The 26,694-nt window shown below is 38.1% G+C and overlaps 1 protein-coding gene and 1 non-coding gene across 2 annotated transcripts; both read left to right on the top strand.

Moving 5' to 3' along the window:
- Positions 1-18,129: 18,129 nt before the first annotated feature.
- On the top strand, positions 18,130-18,236 carry LOC128282740 (small nucleolar RNA R71). Its single transcript, XR_008273095.1, has one exon. It is a non-coding gene; the product is annotated as a small nucleolar RNA R71 (small nucleolar RNA).
- A 4,924-nt stretch (positions 18,237-23,160) lies between these two features.
- On the top strand, positions 23,161-23,925 carry LOC108473743 (uncharacterized). Its single transcript, XM_017775479.1, has 3 exons — positions 23,161-23,278; positions 23,321-23,619; positions 23,686-23,925. The coding sequence occupies exons 1-3, from the start codon at positions 23,161-23,163 to the stop codon at positions 23,923-23,925; spliced, it is 657 nt and encodes a 218-aa protein (XP_017630968.1).
- Positions 23,926-26,694: the final 2,769 nt, after the last annotated feature.

Here is a 26,694-nt window from a genome sequence, read left to right as displayed (position 1 = left end):
TTTTGTTATTTTTGGAATTAAGCTTTACCCTTGTTCAGTGGGCTTATACTAATTACCGGTAAATTCATATCAGAATGAGCCTGCTGGTTCGAGTGGTAAGGGAGCTGGTGTGTTGATGGTTCTATGTTCAAATCCTCGCACAAACGTGGGTAGTATTTTTGCTCAATTTTGTGGTAGAGTTTTGGTGGAAATTAAATTCTGAGGTGGTTGGAATTGAAGTGTTAGTAGGAAGTTGAGGAATATCTAATTTGTTTTATTTTACTTTATTTTATTTTTTCCCAAAATTCTCTCTGCGTTTCTAACATTTATTCTTCCCATTTTCTCTTCCTTGCTTTTCTTTCTTCTTCTTCTTCGATTCTCTGTGGTTCTCTGTTTCCTGTTGGATTTTCTCGGTTAATCATCGCTATTGCGTTCTTGATCCCTGGTTTGACTGGTAAGTGATCTTGTTCAGCCTTTTACTTTTGGTTGGGGTCTAGTAATGTCAGTATTTAATAGCTAAGTGATGAATTCCATGATAAGGAGAAGGTGGTGGAGCGGGTAATCGCACTCTAACGTCTTGATTCGAGATTGTGGACGTTTTGTAAGCAGTAAGTCAGTTTTTCTTATTTGTGTAAAACATAATAAACATGTAGTTTGGTTGCTAAAATGTGTAAGATACTCTATTTTTAGGGTTTTGAAGGCTCGAGAGTGGTTTCGCATCACATTGATACCAGGTGTGTTTCCAAAATGCAAAAAATTGAGTTTCGACAACAGCTAAAAAACTGCACTGTCGATGTAACGCCCCAAATGTTATATTTTTTGTTTCTATAAATTTAAGAGACAAATGTGTATTTACTTCAGTGTTTAAGTGTTCTGGGTGTGTGTGAGAGGTTCCAAGTTCAAGCCACAACTTGGGTAAATTTTGGCTTTTCCTTGAATTAAGCCTTAACTTTTAGGTAGCAAGCTCATATTAAAATACTTATAATTTCATATCAGAATGGGCCTGTTGGTCTGGTGGTTAAGTGGAGTGTTGGTATGATGGAGGTCTTGTGTGAGCGATGGAATTTAATTTTGCTCGGTTGATCGAAGGAGTTTCGGTCAAATAAGAATTCTGAGAAGTGGGTTAGAGGGAGAGTGAAATTAGGGTTGTGGGGATATCCATGATTTTGTTTTATTTTCTTTTCTTTTTGAAAATTTCCCTCCTTTCTCCCTCTGTCGAAATTTCCTAAACTACTCAATCGTTTCTTTTTCTTCATCTTTTCCTTCTCTGCTCCTGCCTGCTGGCTCTTTTTGCTTTTTTGTTACTTGCTATTCGACTTTCCACATTTTGTCGTTTCTGGTAAGTTTAGTAGGTGCTTTTCTGTTTGGGTTTTAGAATCGTTAAATAGGTTATCTTTTATTTCAATTTGGTAATATATGGGTATTTGGCAGCAACGAATCGAGAAGCTTATGTCTCTACGCTTGCGGAGTTGTAGTTAGTCGTTTGGAGTACTGGAGTAGGTGGTAAGTGCTTGTTTTATAGTTGTGGTTGATTTTGAGTTTCAGTTTATTCGGGTGTAAAGACTAAAATTGAGTGTTACAATGTTGTGTGTAAGTTCGGGAGTGCCCGTAGCTATTTTAGCAATGTAAATGACACAAGTGTGTACCCGGAAATGCAAGAAACAAGGTTTTAGCGAAAGTCGAAAACCTTTCTGTTGACGCCACATGATCGTGTGGAAGCACACGGGCATGTGATCGATGAGCTAGGCCGTGCGCATAGGACACGGGTGCATGACACGGCCGTGTGATGGTCGGTGAGGCCGTGTGTGACATACGGGCTCGACCTATTGGGCTGTGTGGGCCACACGGGCATGTGGAATTTAGGGCCAGGCCGTGTAATCCACACGGCCAAGGCCATTTAGGCCGTGTGGGCCACACGGGCAGGCCACATGGTCGTGTGAGTCCAAATTTTTGAAATACTCTAAAAGGTTGCTCAGGTCGCCCAAGTCGACTGGGACCTACTGTAGGGTCGGTAAGAATTACTTGACCCCTAACTACGTGATCTGACTATGTATATATGTGCCTTAGCATGTACACTGATTTGTATATATGATCTGTTAATTGCATATTTTCATGTCACGTATTGTATGCTGCATTGCATCGGGGTTGGGTTAATGTTTATTGAGGAAGTATTCTGAAAGACTCCTAAACCTGATATCTGGCAGCACAGCTGTAATTATCTAATTATGTGTCGCATTTGGTACAACATAGTGTGTAGGGATTGGTGGGTCGATTTTGTCCCTAAATGGTGTGTAAGGTTAGACGGAGTTGGTGTGTAGAGGCTGATGGGTAGGACTCTATTTAATCTGTTCTATTTTGCATACTGTATCTAAGATGAGCCAAGGCCCTAATCTATATATATCTGATTCTGCATCTGGGTGGGCTAAGGCATACACTGAATTCTGTAAGGGGCTCCAGCCTAGACTGATTATGATTATGAGCTAATATATGCCTGTATGCATGATTTCTGTAGGGATTACATACTGAGTTGCGAAAACTCACCCTTTTTTATTCTATTTAATCTGTATAGGTAATCCCCAGACTTGATGGATCAGTGAAGCGGAGGATTCGATGGTGGCCACACGTAAATTTTTAGACTGTTTTTTTCGATTATATCTAGTTTTTATTACGTATTTGGGGTTTTTAATGTAATTTTGGACTTGGACAGTTTGGTTTTAATTCGGGACTTTATACGGTATTGTGATTATTTAAAATGCAACTCATCAAAACACGATTTTCCTAAAAATTAAGGTTTTCGTAAATATAAACAATTTTACCTAAAACTAGTTATTTGGGTTTCAAAAGCTTTCACGTAAAAGAGATGTTTGAATTAAATCAATTAGGATTTGGTTTCTCGAACTGAGTAAAAGTTAATAAAATGAACAATTTGAATGTCATTACATTTTCTAAAACACTTTCATGTGACTTCTTTAGATCTGACCATAACATCCAGGCCAGGTTTGGGGGGTTACATCTAGTGGTATTGATAGGTGATATTTGTGACAGGTTTTAAATATTTATAGTGAATCGTTCTTGAAACTAACTATTATCACGATGAAGGCAAGTGTACCTATCAAACAGTAGTATAGTTTTAGCAAGACCGGATTATCGAACCCAAAGGAACTAAAAGTACTAGTATCAACTTTCTTTTTATTATCTAGCCTAAAAAATAAAAAGGGTTTTGTTTATCTAACTAATTAATTAAACTAAGAAATCACAGAAAAGAAATTTGGGGAAAATACTTTTTGGAAAACTCGATTGATTAAGACAATACCTAAGGAAAAGTCCACCTAGACTTCACTTGTTATTTGACTCTGAATCGGACGATTTATTCATTCAACTTGTTCCGTAGAGATCCCTAAGTTATATTATTATCTTTCTCGAGACTAACAACGTCTAACCCTAGTTTGAATAATTGAAATCTCTTTCTAATTAATGTCCTAGGGTTGCATTAACTCGATTTATGGATCCCCTTATTAGGTTTCACCCAAATCTGGAAAAATCTTGTCACCCTATTTCTAGGCGCGCAACCAACTCCGCTTAATTATGAAAAATTTACTCTTAGACAGGGTCTATTCCTCCTCTAAATAAGAGCTTAACTTGAATCAATATCCTGGAATATCAAAACAAGAATTAAGAACAAGTCAAATATTTATCATACAATTCAAATAATAATAACAAGATCCGTCTTAGGTTTCATCCCCCTTAGGTATTTAGGGGTTTTAGTTCATACTAATGAAAGAAAACATCTCAAAAGAATAAAAATAACAAAACATAAGAAAACCCAAAACTCCTAAGGGAATTTGAAGGGAGATCTTTAGTCTTGATGGTGAATCTGGCTTCTGAGATGGATCGATCGGCTTTCCTTGAGCAATTCCTTGCTTTCTCCTCTCCGTCCTCCCTCTTCTCCTCTTCTAGGGTGTATTTATAGGCTTTAGAATGCTTAAGAGCCCTCGAAATTGGCCTTTTCTGAAAATTGGACTAAACTTCGGCTCGATAGGGACACGCGCCGTGTGACACGCCCGTGTGCGATTGCTTAAGGCCATGGTCAAGGCTGTTAAATGGGCACGGGCATGTAATTTACCCGTGTAAATTGTGCTTTGACCTTGCCAAAGGGACACGGCCGTGTGGTCTGTCCATGTGAGGAAGTCCAGGCCGTGTTGATTTCGTACGTTGGCCCATTTTCTCCATTTTTGGCCCGTTTCTCGTTCCTTTCATTCTCATATGCTCACCTAAGTATAAAACATGAAATTAACACATTAGGATCATCGAATTCATCAAATTTAAGGAAAAACCATCTATAAAATGTGCTAAGCATGGGATAGAAATATGTATAAATTACAGTTTATCAAATACCCACACACTTAAGCATTTGCTTGTCCACAAGCAAAATCCTCAACTCATAATCAAAAATAAATTCTTCTCAACTTATAATTTCTATGGATAATATCTCAAAATAATCCATAGATAATCATACATTGAAAATTCAACTGAAAAAACATCAAAATTTCAAACATTCCAAGTTGAGCATTTTATCATGAAAATATAGGTGTCTCCCCTCATCTAAGTAATTACCTTTGATTCAAAATATCACAGAGTTTCACATCCTCACTAAAGATTCACTCAAATCACTCAAGGTGTTTAAGGACAATAAATGAAGCACTCAATAGTCAATAATAAAAAGTCATTACCATAGGCTTGCATGAAAATCAAATCTCCACCACTATATATTGAAATGAACATCAATCAAAAGGTCTTTAAAGGGTTGTAACGTGGCTTTGGTTAGGGGGTGTGGTCACAAGCTAAAAGAAAAGGTTAGAGTCAAGATTGATTTGAAAAATTTCCTAACTAGAAAAAATAATTAAACATCAATTGAGTACAAATGAGCTTCTTCTTAGAAGATGGAATTTAGATACTACGGCTCAACACTACCGAATTACTACTAATATGTAAGTATGAATGTCTTTTTTTTTTTTAAGAACAAGTCAAATACATAGAAGAGCAAAGCATAGCTAAGCAATTAGTTCAAATCAAATTTCGACAAAAATAGGGATCAAATTAGGGGATTTTAATAATAATAGTTTATGGGTTAATATTGAGGGTAAATCAATTAATGGCTTGTTAGCCTCAAAGGGGTTTACTAAGGGTTAATTATGAAGGTAGACTTTTGGGGAGTGAATGGGTTAAACCTAAGTGCCTTTATCATTTTGACATATCAAATCAAATGGTGTGGTATTGACATGCATAGTCAAGCAAGTTCTAGAATAACAATTCAATACTGACGCACTCAAAGCAACAATAAAAGTGAGCATGAAAGAAATAATAGATGCTCTAAAGGCTCAAAATCTCACAAAAATTACTACTTTTTGATGTTTAAACCTGTGAATTTCAACTCAAGATAATACCTAAACTTGGGAGAAACAACCTTTAAAATTTTAAATTCAAAAGTCAACTTATCATGCTTGATTCTTTAATATCTTAAAGTTTAAACAATCAATGCATGAATGCCTAAGTTTTAATTCAAGACATATCAATAAAAATTATAAATTAATCAAAATTCATTCTAATCATGGCATGAGAAGATCACATGAGAAAAAGACACAATTCAGAGATTTCTAATGACGATATGAAAGACCTCCCCACACTTAAGATGTACATTGCCCTCAATGTACAAAGATAGATATATTGAAAAAGATAGATTGATAATCATAAGATAGGGAGAGAAGTGAAACTCCCTGATTGATGAATGAACTCCTTGAATTGGGGTTATGGAGAATAATCAGCCAAAGCAATGATGAGGGTGAAGGAGGATACTCCGGTGGTGGTAGTGGTTAGGTTCCACAAATGCTGCGCCAAAAGAATATTATTTCTCAAGTTAGCTATGGTCGTGGTCGAGCAGGGCATGGCAGTCGTGGAGAACATTTCTCAGTGGAGTTTCAAGTTCCTGAGTAATAGTGAGCTTTGGAGCTCTTTATAACTTTGATAGAATCAGGAACTCTAAGGAAGCATAATTACTCGTAATGAAATAGCTGAAATTGAAAATTGTAAAATCTCAAGCTAAAATAGCATAAACAGGAAATAAAAAGTAATTTCAAAATATAAAGATAAAGCTGAGATAGATAATAGGTGTTTATAGGGAAATTGAGGCATACGGCCGTGAGGCATGCCCGTGTGCCTTCGTTTCATCCCGTGCGTTTCATGGTTTTAGAAATTGGGCGCAACGGTGCTCTTGGCCATGTTTCACGACTGTGTCAATCTTCGTTTGCTTCTCTCACGCCCATGTATGCAGGCACACGCCCGTGTTAAATTGACAGGTTTGCCCACGTTTTCAAAACACAGGCTTGTGACACGCCCGTGTTATTTTGGCAGTTTCGCCCACGGTCACGTCGCACGGCCATGGCAACTTATCGCATCCCGTGTTGGGAGAAATTTTGCCCTGTTTTCACACGGCCTAAGGCACGCCTGTGTGCCTGGCCGTGTGTGCTTTAGAAAGCCTGCGTTCCATGAGTCGGTTAGTATGTTAGATGTTAAAACTAAAATTTAAAGAAATTAATATTGTTACTGCTCGGGTTGCCTCCCGAGAAGTGCTTATTTATAGTCTAAGCTCGGCTTGCCTCTTTGGTGTGTGATCATGGTGGATCGAGGAGTTTACACTCCTCATCCCTGCTATAAATTTTATCAACATAAGGTTTAAGACGAGTACTATTTACCTTGAACGTGCCAAATTTGGAGTGATTTACCTCGACTGTACCGTATAGAAAAATGCTAGTTACCGTAATAGGAGTTTCTTCATTCGGTTCAAAAGTGGCGATTCGAGGATCTACTGCATCTAGTAGTACTTTGTCTCCAACTTGAAGTTGATTTGGTGAGGCATTGAGCTTGTTCTGGCGTAGTTTTGGTTTATCGTGTTTTATCGGTTTAAATGTCAGCCATTCATCTAACTCCTCGATTCCTAACCTTCATTTTTCATGGGTAGATTCTTTCTTGTGGATTGAACATAGCTCATGTGTGTCCTTCAAACTTATTTCCTGCAAAATAGGTTGCACTGTATGATCAGTCTTAGTAGAACAATTTTTACAATCACCTTCAATTTTCGATGTGTTGTTCGGGTTGCGAGCTTGAAGGTTGATTATTTTGTCTCCTACACGAAGTGTGAGTTCACCTGTGCCAACGTCAATAATTGTTCTAGTAGTTGCTAAAAAGGGCCTTCCCAAAATTAAAGGATCATTACTGTCCTCTTCCATGTCTAAAACAACAAAATCAACTGGGAATATAAATTTGTCAATTTTAACGAGTACGTCTTCAATGATACCCCTAGGAAATCTGACAGTTTTATCTGCTAATTGAATGCTCATCCTCGTTTGTTTGGGTTTCCCTAGACCTAGTTTCTTAAACAAATTGTAAGACATAACATTGATACTAGCCCCTAGATCAGCCAACGCATTATTAACATCTAAACTACCAAATAAACAAGGAATCATAAAACTTCCTGGATCTTTTAGTTTTTGGGTAGCTTATTCTAAAGAATGGCTGAGCAAACTGCGTTCAGCTCCACATGCGACCTTTCATCTAACTTTTGTTTATTTGCTAGAAGCTCCTTTAAAAATTTCACTGCGTTCAGCATCTGCGAAAGTGCTTTAATAAACGGTAGGTTAATACGTAGTTTCTTTAAAAGTTTAAGGAATTTACCAAACTATTCGTCTGAGCGGTCTTTCTTTGTCGCATTAGGGTATGGCAGACAAGGTTTATATTCTGTACTTACCGATTTTTGTTCGTTTTGGCCTACCTAATTCTTATCTTCGCTTACTGATCGCGAGATTTCGTGATAGGTTTTAAATATTTATAATTAATCATTCTTGAACTAACTATTATCGCGATGTAGGAAAGTGTACCTATCGAACAGTAGTATAGTTTTAGCAAGACCGAATTGTCGAACCCAAAGGAACTAAAAGTACTAGTAATGACTGTCTTTTTATTATCTAGCCTAAGAATAAAGAGGTTTTGTTTTAATTGACTAATTATCTAAACTAAGAACGCACAGAGAAAAGAAGTAGGGAATTGCTTTTGGGGAAAATCGATTGACTTAAGACAACACCTAAGGAAAAATCCACCTAGACCTTACTTGTTATTCTGTCTCCGAATCGGACGATTTATTCATTCAACTTATCCCTAAGTTACGTTATTATCCCTATTCAAGACTATTAACGTCTAATCCCTAGATTGAATAACAGAGAGTTTTCTCTAATTAACACTCTAGGGTTGCATTAACTCGATCTATGGATCCCCTTATTAGGTTTCACCCTAATTCGGAAAAATCTTGTCACCCTATGTCTAGGCGCGCAATCAACTCCACTTAATTATGACAAATGTACTCTTAGACAGGGTCTATTCCTCCTCTGAATAAGAGCTTGTCTTGAATCAGTATCCTGGGATATTAAAACAAGAATTAAGAACAAGTTAAATATTTATCATACGATTCAGAAAATAATAACAAGATTCGTCTTAGGTTTCATTCCCCCTAGGTATTTAGGGGTTTTAGTTCATAACTAAATAAGAAAACATCTCAGAATAATAAAGAATACAAAACATAAGGAAAACTCAAAACTCCTGAAGGGAAATTGATGAGAAATCTTTAGTCTTGATGATGAATTTGGCTCCTGAAATGGATCAATCGGCTTCCTTGGAGTAATTCCTTACCCCCTATTCTCCGCCCCCTTTTTCCTCCTCCTCTAGGGTGTATTTATAGGCTTTGGAATGCCTAAAACCCCTCAAAATTGACCTTTTTTGAATTGGACTCAACTTGGGTTCGGCAGGGACACACCCGTGGCACACGCCCGTGTTCGATCACTTCAGGCTGTGTTCGAGCCTGCCAAATTGACACGGCCGTGTGGTCTACCCGTGTGAGGAGGTCCAGGCCGTGTTGATTTCGTACTTTGGCCCATTTTCTCCTTTTTTGGCCCGTTTCTCGTTCCTTTCACTCTCCTATGCTCTCCTAAGTATAAAACATGAAATTAAAGCATTAGTAGCATCGAATTCACCAATTCTAATGAGAAATCATCCATAAAATGCATTAAACATGGGGTAAAAATATGTATAATTTACGGTTTATCAAATAACCCCACACTTAAGCATTTGCTTATCCTCAAGCAAAATTCTTAACTTATAATCAAAATAAATTCTTCTCAACTTATAATTTCTATCGATAATATCTCACATTAATCCATAAGTAATCATACATTGAGAATTCAACTAAAAGAACATAAAAGTTCCAAACATTCCAAGTTGAACATTTTATTCATGCAAACATAGGTGTCTCCCCTCATCTAAGTAATTACTTTTGATTCAGAATATCACGGAGTTTTACATCCTCACTAAAGATTCACTCAAATCACTCGAGGTGTTTAAGGACAATAAATGAAGCACTCAATAGTCAATAATGAAAAGTCATTACCATAGGCTTGCATAAAAATCAAATCTCCACCACTATAATTTAAGATGATACATCAATCAAAAAGTCTTTAGAGGGTTGTAATGAGGCCTGGTTAGGAGGTTTGGTCACAAGCTGAAAGAAAGGGTTAGAATTGAGATTGAATTGAAAAAAAAATTACCTAATTAGAAAAAGAGTTAATCTTCACTTGTGTACAACAGAGCTTCTTCTCAGAATATGGAATTACAGATATGCATACATAGTCCTTTTTTTTTTTAAGAACAAGTTAAATAATATATACTAACTATTAAGAACAAAACATGGCTAAGCAATCCATTCAACTCAAATATCGACAAAAATTGGGATTAATTTAGGGGATTTCAATAATAATGGGTTAAAGGTTAATATTAAGGGTAATACAAGAAATGACTTGTTAGGCTCAAGGGGGTTTACTAGGGGTTAATCGTGAAGGTAGGCTTTTCATGGCATGAGTGGGTTAATCCTAAGTGCCTTAATCATTTTGACATATCAAATCAAATGGTGTGGTCTCGACATGCATAATCAAGCAAGTTCTAGAATAACAGTTCAAGGCGCACTCAAAGCAATCATAAAAGTGAGCATGAAAGAATTAATAGATGCTCAAAAGGCTCAAAAATCTCACAAAAATTATGGCTTTTTGATGTTAAAAACTTGTGAATTCCAATTCAAAATAATACCTAAACTTTGGGGAAATAACCTAAGATATTGAATTCTTAAAAATCAACTCATCATGCTTGATTCTCTAATGTCTTAAAGTTTAAACAATCAATGCATAAATGCCTATGTTTAAATTCAAGATATATCAATCAAAATCATAAATCAATTAAAATTTATCCTAAATATGATATGAGAGCTTTTTAAGAGAATAATGCAGTCATTCAGGGATTTTTCTGATAAGGAAATGAATGCCCTCTCCACACTTAAGATGTACATTGCCCTCAATGTACAAAGATAGGTATTATAGAATATAAAAATAAGATAGGGAGAGAAGTGAAACTTCCTGTATGATGAATTCCTCGAACTAGAGTTTTGAAGAGTGATCGGTTCGAGAGTAGAGGAGGATACTCCGGGCGGTCGTAGAGGTTCATTAGTCAATAAGTCCTTTGCCAAAAGGATATTATCTCTAGTGGTAGCTATGGTCGTGGAAGAGTAGGACATGGTAGTCGTGGAGAACCTTTCCCGGTGGAGTTTTAGTTCCTATGCGATGATGAGCTTAAGAGCTCTATATAACTATGATAAAATCAGGAACTTTTTAGGGGATATTAGGAAGAATAATTACTCATAAAGAAAAACCAAAATTGATAATTAAAAATAAAATTCTAAAATCTACTAAAAAATAAAAAATAAAAAGTAGTTTTAATAAAAATTAAAAACATAAAATAATAAATAAATGTTTTTAAACATCTTCATCACTGGATGGTTCGCGAGGTGGGACTGGAGATGATATGTGGATGTGCTGATAAATCTGCTATAGAGTAGCATCAATGTTGTCAAATCGTTGAAAACACTGTTGCTCGAATCGAGTGAGGCGCTCAGAGATGTCAGTGTATGAAGCCGCTGCATGAACTGGACGAGAAGGTGGTGGTCGCTGAGTCGGTGGGTCTTCGTGCTGTGGGGGGACATCATCAGGAATGTCCTCATAGGCCTCCTTCTCGGTAGATTGGGCGAGATGATATTGGGGAGGGTAGGTTCCTCGATGGCTCTCGATCGTCCTCATGTTAAGCATGCTCAAGATGCCTTGTGAAGACATCTGGACGATGAGGGTGAGGGATGATTCTTGGGCCGTGGTGTTGAGGAGCTCGAAGTGTTGCATCAGTCGAGTCACGTAGGGGCCAATGGAGATGACCCCCTTCCAATGCCGTTCCGTCTGGTGCTGAATCGCAAGGGCGATGAAGTAGGCAAGGTCGATGACTTGCCCTTGTGACATGTACCATAAGAAGTAGATGTCGTGGGTGTTGACGACGTCAGTACTCTCTCACCTCCTTGTAATTGTGTGAGTTAAAATGATGTGTAAGTACCTCAGGGATGGTGGGAAAATTGATGCCTTGGAGCGGCTAGGATTGTAGGAGGCCGTGCTAGGGGCCAAAGTATGCCAGCACTTCGAGGAAAAGAAATGTATGTGATAATTGAGAGCATGTTGTTCATTCTCCTCCTTGAACTCCTCCGTATATAAGCCTAGTGCAGCACTAAACTCTGGGACGCTTAGCTGGCGAATTAATCTGCCTAGGCGAAATAGAACTATACCAAGATCATCATAGTACGTCATTACGGTCTGAAGATGGAACGTTGAGCATAGTTCCATCGTGAGATCAAGGTATGTCGGTTCGATAATCCCAAAGAATAGCTCTCAAGGGTTGGTGGTTAGGAAGGCTCGAATCGAATCAACCAACTGAACTTGTTCTACGGCAACCCAATCGAAGCAGCGGCCCGTAATTAAAGGTCGGGCCCAAAGTATTTGGAATAGTTCTTCTTGAGGCCCTTGGGGAACTGTAGGAGAGGGTGACGAATTTTTACGGTAGGACCCACGGAAGAGGACGCTCCCTTCCTCTTCTTTGAGGCAGCTACGGCGATTTTCTTTCCTCGTGAAGACGACATCAAAAGCCTGTAATATAAAGAATAATAATAATAGATAAATGAATGCGAATAAAAGGCATGAATTTGGAACTATTAATATGAAGCAAACTCAACCACAATAATAATGAGAATGAGAATAGAAATGTAATGGGTATGAAGTTTTTCTAATCTCAATTTAACACGGAATGTATGATAACTAACTTAGGAATGCAAATTTTATGATATACATTGGCATGGTAATAGCATGAGAATAAATAGTAATGTCATTGGTATAATGTATTCCTACTAACTTGATTTAACACAAAATGTATTATAACTAACATAAGAATGCAAATTAAATGATCGAAAAATGAAAAATAGTTCAAAAGATATGAAGTTTATGTTGATAATAAGCATTAGAAATAAGTAAAATAGAAGAGAAAAGAGTAAACAAATGCTAAGGGAAAGAGATTGAGTGTCAAAAATGAAGTGGAAAGCGGCGCACGGGCATGGCAGGGAGGCCGTGTGGAGTTGTAGCGGCTAGGGTTAGGGTTTTTGAATGGGGAAGAAAGTGAATAGTGCAGGGAATTTATAGATTTTGGGCCACATTGCCAAGGCACATGCCCGTGTTCCCCAATTTCAGCCCGTGTGATTCGTGAATTTCAAATTTGGGCACGTCTGACATTTAGTACACGCCCGTGTTCCTCAGGCGTGTGGGTTCACACGGCTGTGTCGCACGGCCATGTCTAACTTTGTTCGCTTATCCCACGCCCTTGTGTGCAAGCCTCACGTCCTTGTTAATTTAACAGGTTTGACCACGAGTGTTTCACGCGTTGTTTTGGCAGGTTTTCCCATGGTTCTTCCACACGGGCATATCGCATGCCCGTATTGTTTTGGTAGGCTCGACCACGGCCATATCGCACGGCCGTGGCGTTTAATTGTAGCCCGTGTTGGGGAAATCTTTTACCCTATTTTCACACGGCCTTCAGCACGCCCGTGTGCTTGGCCGTGTCTTTGTGGAAACACCCGTATTCAAGATTTCTATTAATAAGTTAGGAGTTAAATACCAAAATTTAAAGAAATTAATATTGTTAGTGCTCGGGTTGCCTCTCGAGGAGCGCTTATTTATAGTCTAAGCTCGACTTACCTCTCCAGTGAATGGTCATGGTGGTTTGAGGAGTTTATACTCCTCATTCCTGCTATCAACCTCATCAAAATAAGGTTTTAATCGGGTGTTGTTTACCTTAAAAGTGCCGAACTTGGAATGACTCACCTCCACCGTACTGAATAGAAAAATGTTGAGTACCGTAAGAGGGATTTCCTCATTCGGTGTGGTAGTGACAATGTGGGGATCTGCGACATCTAATAAGACCTTATCACCAACCTTAAGTTGATTTGGAGAGGTATTGGGCTCATTTTAGCGTAGTTTCGATTTGTCAGGTGTTCTTGGTTTGTGCGTCCGCCATTCCTCGAGTTCCTCAATTTATAATCTTTGATCTTTATGAACAGGTCCTCTACTGGTGCTTGAGAAAAAATTGTCTGCTTCCTTCAGACTTATTTTTTGCAAAATAGGTTGCACCATATTGTTAGTTCTAGTAGAATGGTTTAAATGATCACCTTCAATACCTGATGTGTTGCCAGAATTGCGAGCTTGAAGGGTGATTGTTTCGTCTCCCACTCGGAGTGTGAGTTCACCTGTGCCAACATCAATGATGGTTTTAGCAGTTGCTAAAAACGTCCTTCCTAGAATTAAGGAAGTGTTGCTATCCTCTTCTATGTCTAGAACAATAAAGTCAACAGGAAATAAAAATTTATCGATTTTAACTAGCACATCTTCAATAATGCCTCTAGGGAATCTTATAGTTTTATCTGCTAATTGAATGTTCATCCTAGTCTGTTTGGGTTTCCGGAGACCCAGTTGCTTAAACATTTTGTAAGGCATGACGTTGATACTAGCCCCTAGATTAGCTAATGCTTGATTAACATCTAAACTACCAATTAAGCAAGGAATAGTAAAGCTCCCTGGGCCTTTTAGTTTGTTGGGTAGTTTATTTTGTAGAATAGACGAGCAAACTGCGTTCAGCTCCATATGCGATGCCTCGTCCAACTTCCGTTTATTTGCTAAAAGCTCCTTTAAAAATTTCATTGCATTTGACATCTACGATAGAGCTTCAATAAATGGTAAGTTAATATGTAATTTTTTTAAGAGTTTAAGGAATTTACCAAATTGTTCATTTGAGTGGTCTTTCCTTGTCGCGTTGGGGTATGGCACATGAGGTTTATATTCGACAGTCACTGGTTTGTTTGTATTTTGATCTACCTCACCTTGACCCTTGCTTACCACAGTTTCTTGCCTCGGTTCTGGTTTAGGCTCAACGACTCATTCGTCATCTTGAATATTAATTGCGTTGAGTTGCTCCATTGGGTTAAGTTCTGTATTACTTGGTAAACTACCTTGTGATCGTTGGGAGATTAGTTCGAAAAGCTAGCCTATCTGAGTTTCGAGGCTTTGGATCGATGCTTGTTGAATTTTAAGTGCTGTCTCGGTGTTCTGAAAATGGATTTCTGACACTGATATAAACTTTGAGAGCATCTCTTCAAGGTTTGTCTTCTTTTCCTGTTGGTAGGGTGGTTGTTGGTAGTTTGGAGGATGTTGTGGTCTTTGATTTCCTTGATCGCCCCATGAGAAATTGGGGTGGTTCCTCCAACCTGCATTATAAGTGTTACTATATGGATTGTTTTGAGGTCGAGGATTATTACCCATGTAGCTTAATTGCTCGTTATCCATGCTGTCGCCGTAAGGTTGGTATTCGAAATGGTTTGTTCCACCGCTACTTGCTTCCCACTGCATTACTGGGTGAAACTATGAAGAACTAAGAAAACTACCAATCTTTTTATTCAAGAGTTCTGCTTTATTAGAGAGCATAGTGACCGAATCGACATTATAAACGCCGGCTGTTTTCGTTGGCTTTATCCTCATGACTTGCTACTGATAGTTATTCAGTGACATCTCCTCTATAAACTCATAGGCATCTTCCGGTGTTTTATTGTTGATGGTTTCACCTGCCGCTGCATCAACCATTTGCTGAGTCAAAGGATTCAGACCATTGTGAAATGTTTGTACTTGGAGCCAAAGCAGTAACCCATGGTGAGGGCACCTTCTCAGAAGGTCCTTGTATATCTCTCATGCATCGTAGAGTGTTTCTAAATCCATCTACACAACAGAAGAGATATCATTACGTAATTTAGCCATTTTAGCCGGCAGAAAATATTTTAGTAAAAATTTTTCGGTCATTTGTTCCCAAGTAGTAATTGACCCCTGTGGTAACGAGTTCAACCACTGTTTAGCTTTGTTCCTTAATAAAAAGGGAAACAACCGAAGACGTATGGCATCATCAGAAACACTATTAGTTTTAAATGTATCGCATAGTTCTAAGAAGTTGGCTAAATGAGCGTTGGGATCCTCATCCTGCAAACCATCACACTGAACAAATTGCTATATCATTTGAATAGTGTTAGGTTTTAATTCAAAAGTATTTGCAGCTACAGCAGGTCTAACTATGCTTGATTCAGTTCCTGTTAAAGAAGGTTTAACATAATCATACATAGTGTGTGGAGCAGGATTTTGATTAACCGCAATTGCAGGAGGTAGCTGATTGCCTTGGTTTTCAGCCATCTCTTTGGTTGGGGGTTGAGTATCGTCTTCTTACTCGTTCTCCGTGTATCTTAAGCTGCGCCTTATTTCTCTTTGGTTTCTATGAACTGTATCTATTTTTTCATCAAAAAGTAATGGTCCCGACGGGTTTCTTCTAGTCATAAATTATAAAAACCTGCCAAGAGAAAGAAATAGTAGGTTAATAAATAATAATAATAATAAAATTAAATTAAATTGTAAGAAAAATAAATGGTTAAAGTAATAAAAATTGATTGTTCCTAATATCTTAGTTCCCCGGAAACGGTGCCAAAAACTTGATCGCGAGATTTCGTGATAGGTTTTAAATATTTATAATTATCGTTCTTGAACTAACTATTATCGCAATGTAGGCAAGTGTACCTATCGAACAGTAGTATAGTTTTAGCAAGACTGGATTGTCAAACCCAAAGGAACTAAAAGTACTAGTAATGACTGTCTTTTTATTATCTAGCCTAAGAATAAAGAAGTTTTGTTTTAATTGACTAATTATCTAAACTAAGAACACACAGAGAAAAGAAGTAGGGAATCGCTTTTGGGGAAAATCGATTGACTTAAGACAATACCTAAAGAAAAATCCACTAAGACCTTACTTGTTATTCTGGCTCCGAATCGGACGATTTATTCATTCAACTTGTTCCGTAGAGATCCCTAAGTTATGTTATTATCCCTATTCAAGACTAATAACATCTAATCCCTAGATTGAATAACTGAGACTTTTCTCTAATTAACACTCTAAGGTTGCATTAACTCGATCTATGGATCCCCTTATTAGGTTTCACCTTAATTCGGCAAAATCCTGTCACCCTATGTCTAGGCGCGCAATCAACTCCGCTTAATTATGACAAATGTACTCTTAGACAGGGTCTATTCCTCCTCTGAATAAGAGCTTGTTCTGAATCAGTATCCTGAGATATTAAAACAAGAATTAAAAACACATAATTAAGAACAAGTTAAATATTTATCATACGATTCAGAAAATAATAACAAGATTCATCTTAGGTTTCATTCCCCTTAGGTATTTAGGGGTTTTAGTTCATAACTAAATAAGAAAACATCTTAGAATAATAAAGAATACAAAGCGTAAGGAAAACCCAAAACTCCTGAAGGGAAATTGAGGAGAGATCTTCAGTCTTGATGATGAATCCGGCTCCTAAGATGGATCAATCAGCTTCCTTGGAGTAATTCTTTACCCTCTATTCTCCGCCCCCTTTTTCCTTCTCATCTAGGGTGTATTTATAGGCTTCGAAATGCCTAAAAACCCTCAAAATTGGCCTTTTCCGAATTAGAGTCAACTTGGGCTCTACATGGACACGCCCGTGGCACACGCCCGTGTTCGATTACTTTAGGCCGTGTTCGAGCCTGCCAAATTGACATGGCCGTGTGGTCTGCCCGTGTGAAGAGGTCCAGGCCGTGTTGATTTCGTACTTTGGCCTATTTTCTCCGTTTTTGGCCCGTTTCTCGTTCCTTTCGCTCTCCTATGCTCTTCTAAGTATAAAACATGAAATTAAAGCATTAGAAGCATCAAATTTACCAATTCTAATGAGAAATCGTCCATAAAATGCATTAAACATGGGGCAAAAATATGTATAATTTACGGTTTATCATTTACCACCGGTTTTGGCATTGTTTTTACCACTAACCTTTCATCATCTTGAATGGCAATTGCATTGAGTTGCCCCTTTGGGTTAGATTCAGTGTTGCTTGGCAAGCTACCTTGTGGTCGTTCTGAAATCAACTTGGCGAGCTGTCCAATCTGAGTGTCAAGCCTCTGGATTGATGCTTGTTGATTTTTGAATACGGTCTTGGTATTCTAAAAATGAGTCTCTGACACCGAGATGAATTTGGTTAGCATCTCCTCAAGGTTCGACTTTTTCTCCTACTAATATGGTGGTTGCTGAAAGCCTGGAGGGGGTGGTGGTTTCTGATTTCCTTGGCCTCCCCATGAAAAATTCGGGTGATTCCTCCAACCTGCATTGTAAGTATTGCTATAAGGATTGTTTTGAGATCGAAGATTATTACCCATGTAATTTAACTGCTCGTTCTCCATGTTGTGGCCATCAAGTGGGATTCTGAATTACTCGATCCACCTCCATTTGCTTCTCACTGCATTATTGGGTGAACTTGTGAAGAACTAAGAAAACCATCAATTTTCTTATTCAAAAGTTCTACCTGATTAGAGAGCATGGTGACTAAATTGATGTTATAAACACCGGCTGTTTTCGTTGGCTTTGTCCTCATGACTTGCCACTGATAGTTATTCAATGACAACTCCTCTACAAATTCATAGGTATATTCAGGTGTTTTATTATTGATGATTCCGCCAGCAGCTATGTCAACCATTTGTCGAGTCGAAGGATTCAGGCCATTATGAAAAGTTTGAACCTGTAGCCAGAGTGGCAACCCATGGTAAGGGCACCTTCTCAAAAGGTCCTTGTATCTCTCCTATGCATCGTAAAGTGTTTCTAAATCCATCTGCACAAAAGAAGAGATATCATTACGTAATTTCGCTGTTTTAGCTGGCGAAAATTATTTTAATAAAAACTTTTCAGTCATTTGTTCCCAAGTAGTGATTGACCCCCGCGGTAACGAATTCAGCCACTGTTTAGCTTTGTTTCTCAATGAAAAAGAGAATAACCGAAGGCGAATGGCGTCATCAGAAATGCCATTGATTTTAAATGTATCGCAGAATTCTAGGAAATTTGCCAAATGAACATTTAGATCCTCATCCTGCAAACCATCAAATTGAACAAACTGTTGTATAATTTGAATTGTGTTTCAGTTCAAAATTATTTGCGGCAATAGCAGGTCTAACTATACTCGATTCAGTTCTTGTTAAAGTAGGTTTAGCATAATCATACATAGTGAGTGGAGTAGGATTTTGATTTACTGGATTAACAGCAATCGTAAGAGGTATCAGGTTTTCCTGATTTTCAGCCATCTCCTCGGTTGTGGTTTGAATATCGTCTTCTTGCTCGTCCGTTGTGTATCTTAAGCTTCGCCTTATTTCTCTTTAGTTTCTGCGAACTGTGCGATTGATCTCATTGTCAAAAAGTAATGGTCCTGACGGGTTTCTTCTAGTCATAAACTATAAGAACCTTCCAGAAAAAGGGAAAAAGAAGAATTAGTAATAAAAATTAGAATAAAATTTAAATTGCAGTAAAATTAAATATCTAAAGTAATAAAAATCGAGTGTTCCTAATATCTTAGTTTCCCGACAGCGGCGCCACAAACTTGATACGTGATATTCGTGATAGGTTTTAAATATTTATGGTGAATGTTCTTGAAACTAACTATTATCACGATGAAGACAAGTATACCTATCGAACAGTAGTATAGCTTTAGCAAGACCGAATTATCGAACCCAAAGGAACTAAAAGTACTAGTATCAACTTTCTTTTTATCATCAAGCCTAAAAAATAAAAGGGTTTTGTTTATCTAGCTAATTAATTAAACTAAGAAATCACAGAAAAGAAATTTGGGGAAAATACTTTTCGGAAAACTCGATTGATTAAGATAAAACTTAAGGAAAAATCCACCTAGACTTCACTTGTTATTTGACTCTGAATCGGACGATTTATTCATTCAACTTGTTCCGTAGAGATCCCTAAGTTATATTATTATCTCCCTCGAGACTAACAACGTCTAACCCTAGTTTGAATAATTGAAATATCTTTCTAATTAATGCCCTAGGATTGCATTAACTCGATCTATGAATCCCCTTATTAGGTTTCACCCTAATTCGACAAAATCTTGTCACCCTATCTCTAAGCGCGCAACCAACTCCGCTTAATTATGACAAAGTTACTCTTAGACGGGATCTATTCCTCCTCTGAATAAGAGCTTAACTTGAATCAATATCCTGGAATATCAAAACAAAAATTAAGAACACATAATTAAGAACAAGTCAAATATTTATCATACAATTCAGATAATAATAACAAGATCCGTCTTAGGTTTCATCCCCCTTAGGTATTTAGGGGTTTTAGTTTATACTAATGAAAGAAAACATCTCAAAAGAATAAAAATAACAAAACATAAGAAAACCCAAAACTCTTGAAGGAATTTGAAGGGAGATCTTTAGTCTTGATGGTGAATCCGGCTTCTGAGATGGATCGATTGGCTTTTCTTGAGCAATTCCTTACTTCCTCCTCTTCGTCCTCCCTCTTCTCCTCTTCTAGGGTGTATTTATAGGCTTTGGAATGCCTCAGAGCCCTCAAAATTGGCCTTTTCTGAATTGGACTAAACTTGGGCTCGACAGGGACACGCGCCGTGTGCAATTGCTTAAGGTCGTGGTCAAGGCTGTTAAATGGGCACGGGCATGTGATTTACCCGTGTAAATCATTCTTTGACCTTGCCAAAGGGACACGGCCGTATGGTTTGCTCATGTGAGGAAGTTCAGGCCGTGTTGATTTCGTACGTTGGCCCATTTTCTCCGTTTTTGGCCCGTTTCTCGTTCCTTTCACTCTCTTACGCTCACCTAAGTATAAAACATGAAATTAAAGCATTAGGACATCGAATTCACCAAATCTAAGTAAAAACCATCCATAAAATGTGCTAAGCATGGGATTGAAATATGTATAAATTACGGTTTATCAAGTATCAGAACTGATCGCGAGGTTTCGTGATAGGTTTTAAATATTTATAATTACTTGTTTTTGAACTAACTATTATCGCAATGTAGGCAAGTGTACCTATTGAATAGCAGTATAGTTTTAGCAAGACCAGATTGTCGAACCCAAAGGAACTAAAAGTACTAGTAATAACGGTCTTTTTATTATCTAGCCTAGGAATAAAAGGGGTTTTTATTTTAATTAACTAATTATCTAAACTAAGAGCGCACAAAAAAAAAATGGGGAATTGCTTTTGGTAAAATTGATTGACTTAAGACAATACCTAAGGAAAAATCCACCTAGACTTTACTTGTTATTCTGGCTCCGAACCGGACGATTTATTCATTCAACTTGTTCCGTAGAGATCCCTAAGTTATGTTATTATCCCTATTCAAGACTAATAACATCTAATCCCTAAATTGAATAACCGAGACTTTTCTCTAATTACCACTCTAGGGTTGCATTAACTCGATCTATGGATCCCCTTATTAGGTTTCACCCTAATCCGGCAAAATCTTGTCACCCTATTTCTAGGCGCGCAATCAACTCCGCTTAATTATGACAAATGTACTCTTAGATAGGGTCTATTCCTCCTCTGAATAAGAGCATGTCTTGAATCAGTATCTTGGGATATCAAAACAAGAATTAAGAACACATAATTAAGAACAAGTTAAATATTTATCGTACGATTCAGAAAATAATAACAAGATTCGTCTTAGGTTTCATTCCCTTTAGGTATTTAGGGGTTTTAGTTCATAACTAAATAAGGAAACATCTCAGAAGAATAAAGAATACAAAACATCAAGAAAACCCAAAACTCCTGAAGGGAAATTGAGGAGAGATCTTCAGTCTTGATGATGAATCTGGCTTCTGAGATGGATCAATCGGCTTCCTTGGAGTAATTCCTTAACCCCTCTTCTCCTTCTTCCATTTTCTTCTCTTCTCAGGTGTATTTATAGGCTTTGGAATCCCAATAAGCCCTCAAAAGTGGCCTTTTTCGAATTGGACTCAACTTGGGCTTGGCAAGGATACGCCCGTGTACGATTACTCCAGGCCGTGTTCGAGCCTGTTAAAATGGCACGGGCGTGTGCTATACTCGTGTGAATCGTGCTTCAATTCTGCCAGATCGACACGGCCGTGTGGTCTGCCCGTGTGAAGAGGTCCAGGCCGTGTTGATTTTGTACTTTGGCCTATTTTCTCTATTTTTGGCCCGTTTCTCGTTCCTTTTGCTCTCCTATGCTCTCCTAAGTATAAAATATGAAATTAAAGCATTAGGAGCATCGAATTCACCAATTCTAATGAGAAATCATCCATAAAATGCATTAAACATGGGGTAAAAATATGTATAATTTACGGTTTATCAAGAGCCAAGTTGTAAAACTCGACTGTGGATTTAGTTTTAAAGATTGGTTTTAAAGAAATGATTTGTAAATAATTTGAAATATTTTCTTGGAATAAGTTTGTGGCACACCGAGTCTCTGGCCCCGCTCCTGTAAGTTTTCTGAAACTCTATTTAGAATTGTCTGAAAATATGATTAGAATATTCTGAAACTACTTTAGGTAGTATACCATACTGAAAACATTCTAGAAAGTGTAAACTGAAACAAGTAGTAAGACTACGATTCGTGGTAACAGACTCTAAACTTTTAATACTGTATTGCATAAAATATTTGTTAATAAAATATCGAAACTGTTAACTAATCCATAAAGTTTGTAATACAGATAAATTTGGTTAGACAATGAGCGCACGAGGTATTCGCAAACGTGGTATTAGAGGCCGAGGTAGAGGCCGTAGAGGGGGCTTGAGTTGAGTCTTCTTCCATAGATAATATACCGAATTTGGACACAAGTGAGACGTCAGTGTCACCTGTTACTGAGACTAGGTCTCGTGATCGCATGGCCGAGAACGATGTATTGTCCCAGGCTGTGTTCAGGATTTTGAAGAGGGTCGCTGAGCCCAATACTAGTTCTAGGGTCGAGGGTTTGATTCATGTAATCGACTCCATCTAATGAAATTTGAGTTAATCAAGGTGTCGCTGGAGTTGCCCCTAACATGGCTGAGTATTGGATGGAGGCCACGAAGAGAATTATGGACGACCTGGATTTTACCACCAAGCAGAAGCTTAAGGGGGCTGTTTCTCTATTATGTGATGAGGCATACCAGTGGTGGCTCACGGTTAAGGAGGGCACTCAGCCCGACTGTTTGACTTGGGATTATTTTAAGACTACGTTCCAGGGTAAGTATGTAGAGGCCAACTACATTGATGCCAGGAGACGTGAATTCCTTAATCTCACCATTTCTAATACTGAACCGTTATGCACGATGCATGGTGGCGACTGAATATGAGAGATGTATCCGTTTTGAGGACGGCCTGAGAGATAATCTGAGGGTGCAAATAGCTCCACAGAGGGAGCGTGAGTTTACAGCTCTGGTCGAAAAGGCCAAGATTACTGAGGATGTTAAGTGCGCAGAGCGCTAGAATAGAGATTGCGAGAGGGGTAAGAACAAGAGGGATGCAGAGCCTTCGAGTTATGGGATGAGACCTAAGAAAGAGGCCAGATCTAATGGGCCAGTGAGAGTTGGGCCTAATGTTGCACCTACTTGGATCTTACTTTGTGGAGATTGTGGTAGACGCCATCTGGGCAAGTGTTGGAGGACTACAGGGGCATGTCTGAGATGTAGGTCCATAGAGCATCGTGTTAGAGATTGTCCATTGAGAACTGATCAGATGCAAGCTCTGGTTACTAAGACTGCACAGTCACCAAGCGTAGTTCAGCAGCCATCTAGGGGCTAAGGTTAAGCCAGAGGTAGTAACGGCATGGGCCGAGGAAAGAGAGCACCGGGTAGAGGTACTGGATCGACTGAGGTGAGGCAGCCTACTTTAGTCTACGCTACTAGTAGTCGTGAGGACAAAGATGCTTCGGACGTCATTATGGGTATGTTTTTAATCTTTAATGTACCTTATCTGGCACTGATAGACATAGGCTCTATACACTCATACATAGCTAGTACTGTGTCTGAAACCTTAAGCATTCCGGTTGAGAGTACTTCTAGCGAGGTAACTGTTGCGAGTTCGTTAGGAGAATCCATCCAAGTAAGTAAACTGTTTAGAAACGTTCCATTAGAGATCCAAGGGATAGTATTTCAGGCTGATCTAATGGAGCTTTCGTTTGGGGAGTTCGATTTGATATTGGGGATGGATTGGTTGGTAAAGCACCGAGTAAGTCTGGATTGTGGGACAAAAAGGGTTGTGTTGAGGACTGATGAGGACAACGAGGTAATTGTAATTGGGGAATGACGAGACTGCCTGACTAATGTGATCTCAGCTTTGGTAGTGAAAAAGTTGGTTCGAAAAGGATGTGAGGCATTCTTGGCCTACGTCAGTATTTCTGATTCGAGAGACTCTTTTGTTAAGGATATCAAAACTGTAAGAGATTTTTCAAATGTCTTTCCTGAGGAGTTATCGGGGTTGCCTCCGAGCCGTGAGGTAGAGCTTGGGATTGAGTTGATTCCTGGTATAGCTCCAGTGTTTATCGCCCCTTATCGAATGGCACTGAAAGAGCTGGTGGAACTTAAGACTTAGATTCAGGAGTTGTTGGATCGTGGGTTTATTCGTCCGAGTGTGTCTCCGTGGGGAGTACCTATTCTTTTCGTGAAAAATAAAGATGGGACAATGAGGATGTGTATCAACTATCGTCAGTTGAACAAGCTAACGATCAAGAAGAAGTACCCACCTCTAAGGATAGATGACTTATTTGATCAGTTCAGAAGGGCCTCTGTGTTTTCTAAGATCAATCTACGTTCGGGCTATCATCAATTGAGAGTTAAGGAGGTCGATGTGCATAAGATGACATTTAGGACTCGATATGGACATTATGAGTTCTTAGTTATGCCCTTTGGTTTGACTAATGCACTGGCGGTATTTATAGATTTAATGAACCGAGTATTTCAGCCTTACCTGGATCAGTTTATGGTGGTGTTTATCGGCGAAATTTTCATGTATTCTAAGATAAAAGATAAACACGATGAGCATCTCAGAGTGGTTCTACAGTCTCTCCGTGAGAAACAGTTATTTACGAAGCTCAGTAAGTGTGAATTCTGGCTCCGAGAAGTGACCTTCTTGGGATATGTGGTTTCAGCTGAGGGGATTCTTGTTGATCCTCATAATATTGTGGCTATGTTGAGTTAGAAACAGCCGAAGAATGTGTCTAAAATCTATAATTTTCTGGGGCTAGCAGGATATTATTGACGATTCATAAAGGGGTTCTCCTTGATCGCAACTCTGTTGACTAAGTTTCTACATAAGGGAGTTCCTTTCGTTTGGACCGAAGTACAATAGAAGAGCTTTGATAAGCTTAAAATTGTCTTAACTGAGGCTCCTGTTCTGATACAGCGTGAGCCCGGCAGAGATTTTGTGGTATACAGTAATGCGTCTCATGTGGGTCTGGGTTGCATTCTGATACAAGACAGTAAGGTAGTTGCTTATGCGTTTCGTCAGCTCAAGACTCATAAGGTGAACTATCCGACGCAAGGCTTGGATTTGGCCGCAGTGGTATTTGCACTGAAAATTTGGAGGCATTACTTGTATGGTGAAAAGTGTATCATCTACACTGATCACAAGAGCCTCAATTATCTCCTCACTTAGAAGAAGTTAAACCTTAGGCAGCATTGATGGGTTGAACTGCTTAAGGATTACAACTGCACTATCGAGTACCATCCTAGTAAGGCCAATGTAGTGGCCAATGCGTTAAGCTGTAGGGCTATGACAGACCTGAGAGCAATGTTTGCTCCACTGAGTCTTTTCGATGATGGAAGTCTGTTAGCCGAACTTCTAGTGAAACTGACATGGATTGATCAAATGAGAGATAAACAGATGAGGGACAAGTCTCTTGAGTTACTACTGATTTTGGGATTAATAAGGATGGGGTATTGTGTTTTCGCGATCGAATTTGTGTACCGAATGACGAGGACTTGAGACAGTCGATTTTGAAGGAAGCACATAGTAGCCCTTAGGCTATGCATCCCAGTGGGAACAAAATGTATCGAGATCTGTGAGATTTATATTAGTGGCCAAGGTTGAAGCGTGAGATTACTGACTTCGTTGCTCGCTACTTGACTTGTCAGCAGGTTAAAGCTGGGCATTAGTTACTTTCGGGTTTGCTGTAGCCTGTTAAGTTATCGTTATGGAAATGAGAGTGAGTAACGATGGACTACGTTAGTGGGTTACCTCTAACACCCACTAAGAAGGATTCAGTCTGGGTCATCGTGGATCAATTGACCTGTAATACCCTGAAAATCTTTACAGTAATACATTATCCTTGATATAATAAAATAAGGAAATAAAGTGATAAAAAGGGAAGTTTTGAGTTATGGCAACATTGGGAAGTAAATTATGATATCTTGATTTAGGAAAGGACTAAATTGTAAAAGTTAGAAAAGTTTTGTTGCCTAAGAGTAAATACTCAAGACTTAAAGGGTTAAAGTGTAAATATGAAAAAGTTGAAGGACCAATAGTGTAAATATTTTAAGGGTAGAATGATCTAGAAACTAAGGAAAATGGATGAATTAGGACCAAATTGAATAAGTGAAGAACTATGAGGACTAAATTGCAATTTTACCAAATTAAATGATGACTCAAGGATGGAATTCTAAAAGATCATGAAGGGCAAAATGGTCAATCAGAAGAGAGAGAATTCTAGAATGTAATGATTATGTTAATGATATTTTAAATTAATTAATTAGATAAATATTATTTTATTAATATTTTATGAGATATTTAATATTATTTTATTATTATTAATTTAGTATATAAGGAAAGAAAGATGAAGAATTTTCATCATCTTTCCTTTCCATGCAAACTAACGTGAGAGAAAGAGAGGAAGAAAGAAAGTTTTACTTTCTTTACAATTTGGTCCTTTACCAAAATTCACCATTTTCACCCAAAATCAAATGAATTTCCATAGCTACCAAGAGAGAAAAATGTTAAGGAGAACATGGGGAGTTAGAATATCAAGTTGGATTCAAGAAATAGAAGCTGGAGGAGAGAGAAAATCAAGTTAAAGATTGGTATCAAGAGAATAAGGTAAGTACATCAAGATTTCAATATGTTTTTAAGTTTGTTATTGTTGATAAATCATGGAAATAATGTTATAGTAGAGTTTTATTACATAAGGTCCTATGTTCTTGATATGTTAGTGAAGAGAAAATAAGAGAAAGTGATGAGAAATGGTGTAGAAAAAGAAAATAAGGGTGTTATAACATGGTAATTAATATCTTGCACTAAAACAGTTATGGACAGCAGCAGTAGTCTAAATTTGAAAAATCACCATAAATTGTATAAATTGAATTAGAA

This window comes from Gossypium arboreum, chromosome 10, assembly GCF_025698485.1.
Source record: "Gossypium arboreum isolate Shixiya-1 chromosome 10, ASM2569848v2, whole genome shotgun sequence".
In the NCBI taxonomy this organism is placed as follows: domain Eukaryota; kingdom Viridiplantae; phylum Streptophyta; class Magnoliopsida; order Malvales; family Malvaceae; genus Gossypium; species Gossypium arboreum.
This window is presented reverse-complemented; position numbering and strand designations above follow the sequence as displayed.

Bases quoted from the DNA above. Each gene is read 5' to 3' on its own strand.
- LOC108473743 (XM_017775479.1), top strand. From the start codon at position 23,161: ATGGGCCGAGGAAAGAGAGCACCGGGTAGAGGTACTGGATCGACTGAG. The intron at 23,279-23,320 runs GTATGTTTTTAA...TGGCACTGATAG, and splicing joins TGCTTCGGACGTCATTATGG to ACATAGGCTCTATACACTCA. The intron at 23,620-23,685 runs GTAATTGTAATT...GTAGTGAAAAAG, and splicing joins GGACTGATGAGGACAACGAG to TTGGTTCGAAAAGGATGTGA.